Below are 13,974 nucleotides of genomic sequence, written 5' to 3'. Positions count from 1 at the left end.
AGACTCTAAACTCTCCCCAGGCAATGCAGACATCCTGAATTTAAAGTTGTAAATCCAGGGTTAGGGATTATTTACTATCCATGTTAAAAAGAAGAAGGAATAATGCCTCAGATTGCAATTTCTTTTAAATATTGACTATGCTTAAAGGAAGCAGGATTATTACCTAATTTTTCACTTTATTTTGTTTTTACACATTTGAAGATTTTATTTAAAGTCACATTTGTCTTGTTATCTTTTTTGTAGTTGTTGATCCGAAAATGATCCGACCCGTGACTCAAAAACCGTGACACCATCCGAACCGTGAGTTTTGTGATCCATTGCACCCCTAGCCATTACCATTTGTGAAAAAGCGCACATAGGTTGATTTTTAATGTCTGTAGTCTGCTAATAAATAAGTTTAACCAATCACAATCGGCTCTTTGTGACAAACACCTATAGTGACCATGGTGGCTAAGGACAGGCGGAGGTAACAGCCTATTAAGGCTGAAAATTAAGCATAAAGGAATAGGTTTTATGTTTTTTAACTTTATGCTCTTTATTCTCTATTATGAATTTGTTCTCAAAATGCAAAACAGTAAATAAAAAAAATTCTCCTTTGATTATTTTTTTCTTATGCCTGGCACTAGTACTGAAAGTTGAACTTCATCTCTACACTTCGACTTTATTTTCAGAATGCAAAAAAATCTTCCAACTCTCTTCTCATTTTATTAGCCTTATGCCAAAACTGGCCCGAATACTCCTCCGTGGAGACAGCTTAAAATCCAAGTGGGATAATTAGCCTTATATTATAGCTAACTGTTAATGATACTTGGCCAACGTTAGCTGATCCTGTTTTTATTTCATTTTTTTTATTGCAGATTTGGTAGAGGCCACTGCACTGAATTTCAATTAGAGAATAATGAACAATACAGGCAAACTAAAATGTACCATTACAGAAGGGATGTCCGGAGATCTTAAATGTGTATGTGGTATGTGGTTCCAATTGTTCAGCAGTTTCTAGGTAGGACTACTGCACTTGCAGTATTTTTATATATTTTCTATTGAAAGCAAAAACGCTATAATCAACCACTCAAAACCTGAACACCTGCCAAAGTAAATCAAAATATGTAGACCGGAAGTACGGAGGTCTAGGCAATATAACTTCAACATTCAGCCCCATTGTTTAAACACAAGTCTGCTTCAAAGTGTTACAAAGCCCTTGAAACTTGTCATTCTCGCTCATTCACTTTGCTAGCATTACCATGCAAGCATGGTCAGAGTATTGTGTGACTTTTTTTTATATCCATGTAAAAAAAAAATAAAAGCATTGTTTAAAGCAGCAAGGCCACTTCCTCGTCTTTTTCTGGCATTAAATCAAACATAAATGCGTGAAATACAAATAAAGTAATACCAAATAACACGTTGTGAAGAAGATACTGTATATAGAACAGGTTATAAGATGGATAACTACTTGCAGGTCGTTCGTCACATTTTGACGTCCATAGATGTGAGATGAGGACGGGAAGGAGGCTATTAGTGGAATGCACCCGGAGCAGCAATGGGCATTTTAGCAACCGTGGCTCTGAGCACCACAATTGTATAATACCAACAGGGTTAATGAAGTGCTCAGTGTGTAGGCGGCTTAAATGTACCCTCCAATAAGCTTCTATCAGGGACCACATCACTCTTAGCCTCATATAATGGTCTTTTAATATCAGCTAATTTGAAAATATCATATGAAGCCACTGAGGTTGTGGAAGATACCACCAGGCAGGTGCACTTGGGGAAGGGGGGGTGGGTTGTGTGTGTGTTTGTGTGGAAATAGGGTTTATGTTAACGAATGAATGATGTTATGAATTAGTAAGCTAATGAATAATTGTGCGATGAGTTTTAGATAAAAATTATAGGATTTTGGCACGCATACACACACACACTTCAGCGTCACAGATCAATAAGATATGTGTGCATGTGCATGCGTGTAGTGTGTTTAAAGATGACCGAGAGTGAATTTAGTATTCTGCTTTAAGCAAGCTATTCCTAAATAGAAATCAATCAAACTGTATCGGAGAGCTGGCCGAGATTGGGTTTTTTAAACCAACAAAAACAATCCTCTTCTCACCAGCTTTATCACAATGCCACAGAGTAGTAATTGATCCCTTATAAAAACAGGCAGTTTTCGGGTTCGGGGTGTGACAGATCTATCGAGTTCTTTTTAGTGGAATATTCCAGCTGAATATGTGTGTGCACACCACGGGAACGGGACTTCCCCAGCCGTTCATCAACTGAGATGTGGGCCAACTAACTGATCGCTACCATCAGTCTCCTACTCCACTGCCGAGCGGGCAAATAATTGATATCATGCATTATAAATAGACATGCAGCGATGAGTTGCTCAACACTTTTTCCTATGAAGCTGAAAGGTGGAACACTACAACAAAAAATGTAAAATAACATATCGTAGCAGAGGGTATCCACTACACTCGTTGACAGGAAAATTCACAAAAGGTATTAATCTCAACGTAAGCTTATGAAGTTAGTCTTGGAAAGATTGTGGGGATGTTGTCTGAATCCCAAACCTGTTTCTACTTCCTCAGTCTGAATTTAAATTGTCATTAGGCACCAGTAAATGACTCTACCGAGTCAATTGTCGTGTAGGAAAAGAAGGAAGTGGCGAGACCTACCATTTCCTACCAACCTAAATTACATAAGGTCCTTTTTCAATGTGACCCAAAATGACCAATATAAGCGCTTGCTGGTACAGTGCCCATGACAACAGCAATGTGTGTGAAAACAATATTGATGACATTTAATTCATTCTCAGTGGAAAATGCAAAATTGTAAAATAGCTTCGGCTTCCAAATGCTTTTGTTCTTTGAATAAGAATGTCGATTTTCGAGAGCGCCAGGGATGACATTTACTGTCTTCTTTGGGACAGACTAGGCAAATGTGTTTCTGTGGGTAACACCAAATGTTTGCTTTGCTTCTGCTGAAAAATCAGTTCCAACTTAGCTCCGACTAATTAATACCACTTTGAAAGATATTGAAGCGCGAATGGATCAATAAAGTCAGAGTCAGACCCCATATAAATGACCCTGTCAACAATAGAAAATATGTATTAACTAACAAACTAAACATCGTATGCATTCACTGAACAAAGATTAAGGTAGAATGCACTGTATATTAATGATGAGACTATTTTAAAGAGTTGCATTTTCGAGAATATAACAAGTATCACCCATTTTGTTTAGGAAGACAAGACAGTTGAACTTGATGCTTATTTATTATTGAATGCGTATGTTTTCTACCACTTATAGGATGGTTTGGGTTATACAACACCTTTTGAGGTTAAATACATGCTTTTACAGACATAGCTTCTTACTGGCTGATATGGTTGCCTGCCATCCTGCTGATTAAGCATGAATGTGACACACTGTGTTACCTTATGACTGCTATCACAACATTGGAACCTCCCATGCCAAGAATGAACACTGATATGTAAACCTGCACTATGTAACTTTTCTACTGCTTTTTACTCCATTAAAAAGGATGAAAACAACTATTAATATTATACAACTCATTGGACTGAAGTTCCATCTGGCAAAATCAAATTAGTGCTTTTTCTCAAGATGTTGTGCTGTACTTCTATTTTGTAAGGGTCTTTAGGGGGCGTGTCCACAATGACTGACAGATGGCTCCGGGCTAGAGCTGGAACTCAGAGTGAGCGTTCGTACTGTGTACAACCTGCTGTCTGCCAACTTCACATTGAGGCGCTTTCAAATAGTGTCACTGCCTGTCTGTCTCACTGTTTGGGAGAATAAGGGAAGACATTTGGCTTCAAATTATTCCTTCAGTAAGCTAGAAGAGTGCGGTCGATATATGGTGCCAAGTGTGCTGTCTTTGGTTGCGTCTTATTTTCCCACTTTTATTCAAATAAGCAATTCTCAACCTTGTGTTGTCTTTTATTGTTTTCCTTTGTTATCTTCTGCAACAGATAATTAGGCCTAACAGCTGTTTTTACATTTTTTATAACTTGCATCATGCATATTTTCTCTTTTTACATTCTGAGCCAACATGCAAAAGGGATTCTTTACGACTCTCAGACGAATAAGTGTTTTTAGATGATAATCAGTAGTAGTAGTAGTAGAAGTAGTAGTAAGAGCAGCTCTCAAGACATTTGCTCCATTGTTTAAAGTTCTCAATTTTATATAATACAATTATGATACGTGTAAACGTTACTCTGCTGTCCTCTACAGGGATCTTCAGAAATCACAGCAAAAAGTGCAGTAGTTAGAGAGAAGAGTGCCCAACCGGCAAAGATATTACCCAGTTATCGACACAAAATATAGTTTCATTGTTTAACCCAAAATTTAATTATATATAAGAAAATATTCTCAAACCTTAAACTGAAATATACAACCTGAAATCAAGTTGATTTCTTTTTTCCGAATGAAGCATAAATACCTTGTAAATCGTCTTAAAGCACCCTTCATTCAAACTTGACGAAAACAAAGTAAAGCTCACCAAAACCGTCCTGGTTGACCTCTTCGACAAGTTGCTTTGCTTCAGACTGCCTATAGAATCACCAAACCCGGGTTTGTCGGAATTGAAGGGCTAAATTAACTAATCGTGTAGCTCAGTGCTACTGTCTGAGCTAAGCTAGGTGAGGTGCACCGAGGGGAGGGGAACATTAAAGGACAGGTCAAGGTGAATTAAAGGGAAGGTCTTATCTAACCTCCCTCAAAACTTGCATGAAATTAACTGCCTATTATTATGAAGTGTTTTAAAGGGGAACTACGCAACTTTGGCCACTTCTTCGCTGTTTTCTTGGTTTGCGCTCGCATTGTCCTCCCCCAGCTTCGGAGATAATTTACAACACTGTCATAACAACTCGTTGATGACCCTTCCCCATCCACTTCTACGCTAGCCATGTGCATTTTTTTTAAATAACATGTTTTCACCACCTTTCTTTCATTTGTTCAATAATACACACTTTGTTTGGATATTGAAAGAAATGCAAGTGAAAGTTCTTCATGGTTTGTTTTTTGCCTTACGGCTATTGTGTAACATCTTCTTGGGGGTTCTCTGGATTTCCTCGTGACACTTGTACCCGCACAAGTTCGGATGTGGGTGGTGGCTGTACCGGGGCAGGCAGGCCGAGCCGTCTTGGGTCATCAAGCCTCATAACAATGTTGTTTGCCAACGCTTGTAACTAAGAAAAAATACAAAGCAATCTTTTTACAAACATGGTTACAAGCGGGGAACTACACCAAAGGTATAACATCGCCAAGCTATAATGGAGGTTCACGTATCGTAACAGTTCTGTTACCGACGGGTGCTAACCAGCAGCTCGTGCAGGGTACTGCATTGCCAGCCGGACATATCACATGATATAGGCTATACACTCTTAGAAAAATCGGAGGGATTCGAATAGCAGTCTAGTGATCTAAATAAAGAAGGACCTGGATTCGGCGATTTAGCCTGTATCTGGGGGACGAGACAGACGAACAGCAAAACAACCGTGAAAACAAACGTATTTGGTAGCGAGTACGCTAACACCCCAGCAAGCAAGAAACATACAGGGCTCACCACAAAACGGTCGAGCAAACACATTTTTACAGAGACTATCAACATCAAGAAGCCACAATACAAAGAGGACAAAGTTCACCCAAGGGTACTTACAATTTCAAGAACAACACGGCCATGGCAAGTCGGCATCCGGTTTGCAGTCTTCTTTTTCTTTCAGTTCACGCTATTCCTGAGAAGCTCGCCCAACGTTTACTCGTGTCTGGCCACTCTGTCGGTCAGTCTCCCTTTTCTCTCTTTGACATTGGGTTTCACTATCTCTTTTTAGTCGGCTGATCCATGATGAATGTAACAATCCCTTCGCTGCTTGGGTTTATATCGAGCCGCCCGGTTCCGTGTTTGTGGGTCTGTACTGCCGTAAAGCAATTCGGTGCTTCGCGAGACCCGACACTCCCGCGAGAGTGGGCGGCGGGTCGCCGGCAGAAACTGCATATTCCCTCGTCGAAACAGCGACCAATCGACCCATAAAGTGTTATACAACCATCACAATGACTCTTAACCTTTTATGTTAATGTAAATTAAGCCAAAAAAGTTGCATCGTTCCCCTTTAAGGATACACTATATATTGATAGTAATTATTAATTAATTTATTGTAATTAAATTATTATGAATTGCTTTCTTTGAAACCATGGTTACACAATAACTTGTGAAATGCAATGAAATTATCTATGTTATGATGATAAATTAATCAAAACATCAACTTAAAAATAATATGATGTTCTTTGAGTTTGTCAGTACTCACATTGCAGCACTAGTTTAAAATGTTGTGCTTCTTATTTGTGGTGCTTAAACGTGCAGTATTTGTGACATGTTGCAACATTGGGTAACCTGTTTTCCACATGTGCTCACATTCTAACATGTGCACATGAAAACATGAGAAATGCATTTATGTGAGGGGTCCTATACCGTATATGTGTTGTAGGCTATATGTGTTATCTTTTTTTGACATTTGGTGGTGGTACTGATGAGCTATTCTTATCACTTACTAAATTTGCTGGACGAACGTTATTATTTACGTTAAGCATTTGACCTGACATACAGGACTGTGTCCAATAGATGTCGCCCTTGAACGGGTTTAATAAACTATATTCAATCTGAGCTCACAGTACGTTTCTCTCTCTCAAAGTGGTTCCAATTAGACGTAGGCAAGCCTTTTCACAGCTCAATCTGAGGCTTTTCTTTGATGTTTTTCTTAAATTGGGGAAATACTGGACTACTGATAATGAAAAATAATTAACTGTCATTTAACTACCAAGCTTAGTGAACAGGTGGCAAAGAAGATTAGTGCTTTGTTGTTGATGTATACAGCAGAAATCAGTATTTACAGAACACACAGAAAGTTGAGTTGAGTTGTGTTGTGTTTGTTTGTATGCATACGTGTGTGTGTGTGTGTGTGTGTGTCTGTCTGCACACGCATGCATACTCGTGTGTGTGCGCATGCATGCATGTGTGTGTGTGTGGGTGGGTGTGGGGGGGCTTCCTTGTACCAATAAATATTTTATCTTTTGGTGAAAGAGATTCATTGAACCCAGGCATAGCTGAGTGACAACGCACGGGAGGGAGCCGACAAGCACACACTCACACACACACACACACACACACACACACACACACACACACACACACACACACACACACACACACACACACACACACACACACACACACACACACACACACACACACTCTCAGATGCCCCCCTCACACATAGACTCAAACGTACACCCACACACACAAACAAAGGACATTAGAAACATATGAACACACACACACACACGAACATACTTTGTGCAGCTCTCAGAATCCCGCTGAGGAGAAATATTAGTTTGAATGTCAAGGACTGGAGGACCCTAGCCCTCACCGCTCCCCCCACTCACCCTTGCTCCCTGTTCTGTCTCTAGACCCCTTGCTGACTCTACCTGTGTCAACAGCCCCCTGTTGAGATGCTGCCCCGGAGTCCATGAAATACTGTTCAAATACACCACTCAGTCACTCATTCATGCAATCATAAATATTGTCTTTTGGAAAGAAGATAAGGTATTGAAAGGACAGCTGGTCTTCCTCTCTTTGTTTGTTAATTCCCAAACCACTGTACATTTTTAAATTAATTTAACATACTATATATATATATATATATGTATATATAGTATGTTTGTGTTTGTGTGTGCAAATATATATACAAACCTAAATTATTCATATTTATTCTCTCCTTTGAACTAAATCTTAATTTGCAGAGAGCCTTAATATCATCTTAAGGAGAGGAGGAGGAGATCATATCAGCCATGTAGGAGATCATATCAGCCATTTAAGGGATCATGTCAGCCATGCAGGAGATCATGACAGCCATATAGGGGAGCAGCCATCAGATGTTGCCCCTTCTGCCTCACTACAATGATACATGCTGGGGATTATCAATGAATACATTCTGAATGAGAGAGGAGAGTGGTTGGGGTCTTTCTGGACATATAAGTAACCAGTAAACAAAAAAAGATTATTTACAATATAAATACATTACAGCGAACTTAAAGGTAGTTTCTTCAAATGTTGAACATTTTTGGAAAGGAAGAACAAAGACTTTTTTTTTTCTATCTTTCTTGTAGACCGAGAGCCGTTTATTTTCTCTTTACGGGCTCTAAAAACCTGGTGAAGTCAAAGGGCTGAGATATTTACCCCCCCAGGGGACATGTTCTATGAAAATATACAGGGAGAGTCATTCAACACAGCCCTAATGACCAGGCTTCTCAGTTAACATTAAGCCAGAAGACAGATGCATCATGGGGGATGTATAATGGCCAGAGAGGACTACGGTATAAGCAAAGCTGTGAGAGATTGAGGCTGATTAGCCCTGTTAAACAATAACAGCTTTTAACAGTGGAGAAGTAATGTGACAAGCTCTGCCTTTGAGAAGAGGTTGGATTATTCATAGGTTATGTTCACCGATACACATCGATTTTAAGATAAAGGGATGTTCATAAAAGTTTGACTGTTTAGAGGAATTGTATAGGAAACATTAAAAACAAAGCAAGCATTATTTGACTGTTTAGCTATATGAGATAAAATAGCTTTAATTATAGTAAATAAAAAGCCATACATAATCTTTTAGGAAGTAAACAAACTTGAGGTATAGTTTCCTGCCCCATTTTAAACGTGGAAAAAAGATGTTGAAAGCATCCGGGGGTATATTTCATTTTATATATAATATCTATATTTCTACAACGAGTGAGGAGTTCCAGATGTTGATGGGCACATCTGCTTCACGTTCTCCTATCATTGTCAGGTAACCATAGCTTGGGTTCTGTGTGACCACATGTTCTCCTCCATGTTCACTTATGGGCTTATGTTGTCCTGCCAGAAGCTCTGCCATAGTTGGAAAACACCATGGGAAAACATGCAACCCCTGTCTCCACTACACACACACACACACACACACACACACACACAAACACACATGACCCACCCCCACAACCCCACACCCACACAAACACACACACACATCCTCAACCCCTCATCATGCACACAAACACACATCCACACACACACACACACACACGCACACACGCACACACACACACACACACACACACACACACACACACACACACACACACACACACACACACACACACACACACAGACACACACACACACAGATAAACACACCCCCCCACACGACCCAAACTCACAAACACACACACGGGCGCACACACATGGATACATAAACACACAGTGCTCTTGTTGTGTTTTTTGCGACTAAATGACCCGCAGCATCTGTCAGCAGCTAAATAGCGTGTAATAAAACGAGAGTTTGGGCCCTTTGGTTCGTTTTCTCTCGTGTTCTCCGACCGAGAGACATGTTGTTATAAAAGTATTGTTTTACACGGGGCAGTGCAACTATCTACTTTCACTGTCACTTTAATGGCTGACGAGAGTGCCTTGGTATGTTTTCTTTAGGTTTTTGAAGTCATTTTTTTTCCTGTTAAGATATTACTGTTTTGCCTTCATTTAATTGATACCTTACTCTACTCTGCCCCTCACAGATTTAGTAGCGTTGACATAAAGAAAAAGTAATAAAAGCGTGCCAGTCACTAGTTCATGATTAAGAAAGACACAAATGCATGCATTTTCTTCAGGGTTGTATCAACATTGGTGACTGAATAAACAAATTAAAAGTATATTCAGCATGTTACAAATCTGTGACCATTAACTTACACGTGAAGAATGAAATCACCCAATTCATGGAGGTATTTTTTTTGTATTCTGGTCAACCGAATGAAAACAGGAAAACTTTTCATAAATTCAAAATTTATGTTGATATACGTCATTGAAGATCAAAGATACATAAAGAAAATATATACTTTTTACTTTATTTGGTCTGATAAAAACTTTTTAGCCATGGCCATAGGTCCAACTGCTGGGCTTCTATTATAACGGTTTTATTCAGCATACTTTATTGTCCCTTACAGTATATTACATATAATTTCATTATATTTAATTTTGACGAAGCAGTTCATTATTGGATGCCAACTACAATAAAATAAATCGAAATTGAAGCAAGTTACTGATTTGCCTCAAGCAGTTGGCTGTCTTGCCTGGCCTCAGGCCTCGCCTGACAAAGACATAAAGGTATTTTTCTACACTTGCAGAAAAATTGCAGATTGCTTTTCTAAAACAAGCACCAATACCCTAATGACCCATTTGTTTTGTCATGCATTAAAAGGCCATCAATCCATCTGGACCACCCAACCCTCCAGAAATTTGACATTTGCGTGCACTTTCTCGACAGAGAGAGATAGATGTGTATTTTATTTAGATACATACCATATATACCGTTATATCACACACAGCACTACTCATCCCTCCCTCTGCCGTCTTGAAGAGGTTTGGATCTATTATATGTAGATCTATACCATACAGATGAGGGCCCACCTGGGGCCAATCACACCGTTATATATCACACACATCACACCACATCACCCCCTCTGCCTTCTTGAAGAGGTTTGGATGATCTTCTGCTTCACCCTGATTAGGAAGGAATGACTGTCAAACCATCTATAATGTAAAACATAAGATATTTTAGTCCATCAAAATATAAAAGAATCGGTGCTCAAAAACAGCTACGATGAACAATAATTACACCTACTGGGTGTGTGTGTTTTTGTGTGTCAAGGTCAACATACTTATCCTTCAGATGATACATCTTACACTATATTCACCTGTAATCAAACCAAATGTAACCAACATACTGTTACTACAAAAAGGACCTTTACACTAATGATCACATTTGAGACAATTGGTCTGGTTTGAATCAAAAATGTTCATATCTTTCTTTTTCTTTATTCAAAAATAGACACGGAACAGTAACGTTTGAGCTTTCAGCACTAAACGATGGATTTATATATCAAGATTAAATGTACATTTCTAGACTTTTCAACAGCTGATACATTAATATACCATCAGGTGAAGCAAAACCATGCATATGTTTAATTAAAAAGAGCCAAGCCAAGTTACTAGATAAATACTTTATTGTCTTCAACTTTAAAGTAAAAATATTAAAATCATAATCGCAGGTCATTTAAATTCTAAATGATGATGATCAACTTAGGTACATAAATCCCAAGTCATATGTGCTCAGTGTGTATCATTTATTTATGTATTATTTATTTAAAATGGATTCACTGTTTTTTGTATAGCAATAAAATACCTCTCTTCCCCTATATGCTATGAAATATAATTTGTATGAACATTAACATATACAAAAAGAGTATATATTTGACAACTTAGTAGTGACTGCAACGTACGATAAACAAAAAAACATTGGAAGTGACTTACCTACAGCTAGAGTTGAATAAATTAAACAAATAGTCTCTATGTCAAACAAAACAAAAGCTATTTCAGCACAGATGCAATAATGAATAAAACACTTGTACACACACACACACGGACACTCACACAAACACACACACACGAGCACGGACACTGGCACAATAGAAGCTCCCTTCCCTCCCTCCGCAACACGACCTACCTCAGAAGGACACATGGGCCAAGGTAGTTAGTTCCTGATTTAATCTCCAAAATAGCTATATATTTATAAACAACACAGAAGTCTGGATTATCTTTTTCGAAAATACATCTAGAAAATGTAGATACAATTATGTACAATTCCCCTCATGTTATTTTTTGGATTACGAAAACAAATTCTTCTGAAAGAAGAAATGATGAAAGCGACCTAAAAAAACACTTTGACAGAGAACTAAGAGCTAAAGGAAATGCTTTGGACACACACACACACACACACACACACACACACACACACACACACACACACACACACACACACACACACACACACACACACACACACACCTTAACCAGCATCATGTTGGACCTCCCATAATGCACCATGTCTGCAGCCATGCAGGCTGCAGCAAGCCAATCCTATCATGTCATGATTATTCCTGTATGTATGGATATATATATATATATATATATATATATATATATATATATATATATATATATATACATGCATATACATGCTCTGTGATGCATTCAGTGAAAACATGAAGAACAAATCAAAACTGCATTAGAGCTGCTTCAAAGGCCTACCCCCACAGGGGACCATGTTGGCCGGAGGTCCATGACACCTCCTAGCAGATACACTGTAGCTGTGGAGACCCGGCCATAGACCTTGCATTCCTACGTCACTCCATGTATTCCTACAAAGTACAGCAATGGTGTCTAACCTGGCATTGACCCTATCCTGGTTTTAGCGGACAGCTCATACTGATCACGGTTGCACTGACCTCTGGAAGCAGGTCCAATCAGATTAGAGTTTGACGTCCTAAAGCAGACCGAATCTCTTTCTTCATGTATGAAGTCAAATACTTGTTTAAAGGAGTTAAAAGCGTTGCATGCTGGCTGGCTATATAATGCTGTATATATATATGGTGTCCAGTTCTATGCTAGTCACTCATCATGTGTCAACCTGGGCTGGTCCCATTCATTTACAACCGTCAGACTTTGAGGCAGCCCTGCTTGTTATAGTGTGATATGTAAATGTCTGACGATGACGCAGAAAATGCAGCATGATCGTTATCCCGCACGTTCCGAGTCGCAGGACGCGATATTCCTTTAGAACCCTGCAGAACTCTGAAAGTGCCTCCGTGTGGTTCTCCAGCATGTCGTGGGTCCCGGTACCCCAGGAGAAGCCCCCCCAGCCCCCCTTCCCCCCCTCCCCGCTACGGCCCTCCACAGCCGAGAGACCCGCGGGTCCTCTTCCGAGTCCTACCCTCCCGCTGCCCCTTCATACGTCCAGCAGCCATGCTGTTCTGTTTGTGTGCCGTCTCCACATCCGCCGCCGACATCCGCTAGCTCCTCAGAGACTCCAGACGGTCCAGGAGCGCTGCAGCAGGAGCAGGAGCGCCGTGCACGTCAGCCGGGAGGAGGTGGAGGAGGAGGAGGGGGAGGGGGAGGAGGTGGAGGAGGAGGAGGTGATTGAGGAGGAGGAGGAGGAATGTGTGTGGTGGGGTTCGTGGGGGCTGTTGGGGACTCGGTGGGGGGGCTGCACCGTGATGTAGCCGTTGATGATGCGCACCAGCGAGGGTGGAGGGGACTGGAGCACTGCGCTGGAGGGGAGACAAACAGAAAGAAAGGGTTGGATCGGAGAATCACCAAGCACAGAATAAACCTCCAAAGTATGTTTCAAAACCACTGTTTTATGGTGATTTATTTTCCTCTTCGATCATAAAAACGTTGACTGATATATCGTATGAGTCTCTCTCTCTCTCTCTCTCTCTCTCTCGCTCTCTCTCTCTCTGTCTCTCTCTCTCTCTCTCTCTCTCTCTCTCGCTCTCTCTCGCTCTCTCGCTCTTCCACTTTAAGTATGGTCATTAAACAATGTCTGCAGCTCCGTTTGATGTGAGCCTACAGTTGTTGTGACTGGGACCAGGCCATGCAACCCACACGCAGAAGCCCATGCACACTCACACACACACACACACACACACAGTGCCCTGAACTCAAACTAATAGCTTTCGAAAGCTACAGGCTGCACAATTACACAGATTGATACGATATAACAACATTCCCTAATTGCAACAGTGGATGGCTAGATGTAGTGATTGATCATTCATGTTATGCAATACCACTAAGTAATTTAAAGGTACTCTGTGTAAGAATCAGAAATCCCATCTCATCACTGATCGCTTCGGTCGAAGTGAACTGCATCCTGCTGGAGCTCGGGAGCACTTAGATCCCCAGAGTGCTCTTCTTTATATACTAGAGCCCTCGGAGTACTTCCAAATGTCACTTCCTTCCCGTTTCCCCCAAAACCGTCCCAGTTTTACAATAGAAATCATCCCATAGGCTGAAGTGTATAAGTTGATTTAACAATCTGTTCATATGTTGGCCATT

The 13,974-nt window shown here is 40.2% G+C and overlaps 1 protein-coding gene across 1 annotated transcript in view; it reads right to left on the bottom strand.

Moving 5' to 3' along the window:
• Positions 1-12,062: 12,062 nt before the first annotated feature.
• The window catches only part of trabd2a (TraB domain containing 2A), a 50,711-nt gene continuing 48,799 nt past the window's right edge, over positions 12,063-13,974 (bottom strand). The window contains exon 7 of the mRNA XM_079735524.1: positions 12,063-13,187. Coding sequence (XP_079591650.1) covers positions 12,938-13,187 — 250 coding nt within the window. The 3' untranslated portion in view covers positions 12,063-12,937. The remainder of the gene's footprint in view (positions 13,188-13,974) is intronic.

Source organism: Pollachius pollachius, assembly GCF_949987615.1.
Source record: "Pollachius pollachius genome assembly, chromosome: 4".
NCBI lineage: Eukaryota > Metazoa > Chordata > Actinopteri > Gadiformes > Gadidae > Pollachius > Pollachius pollachius.
This window is presented reverse-complemented; position numbering and strand designations above follow the sequence as displayed.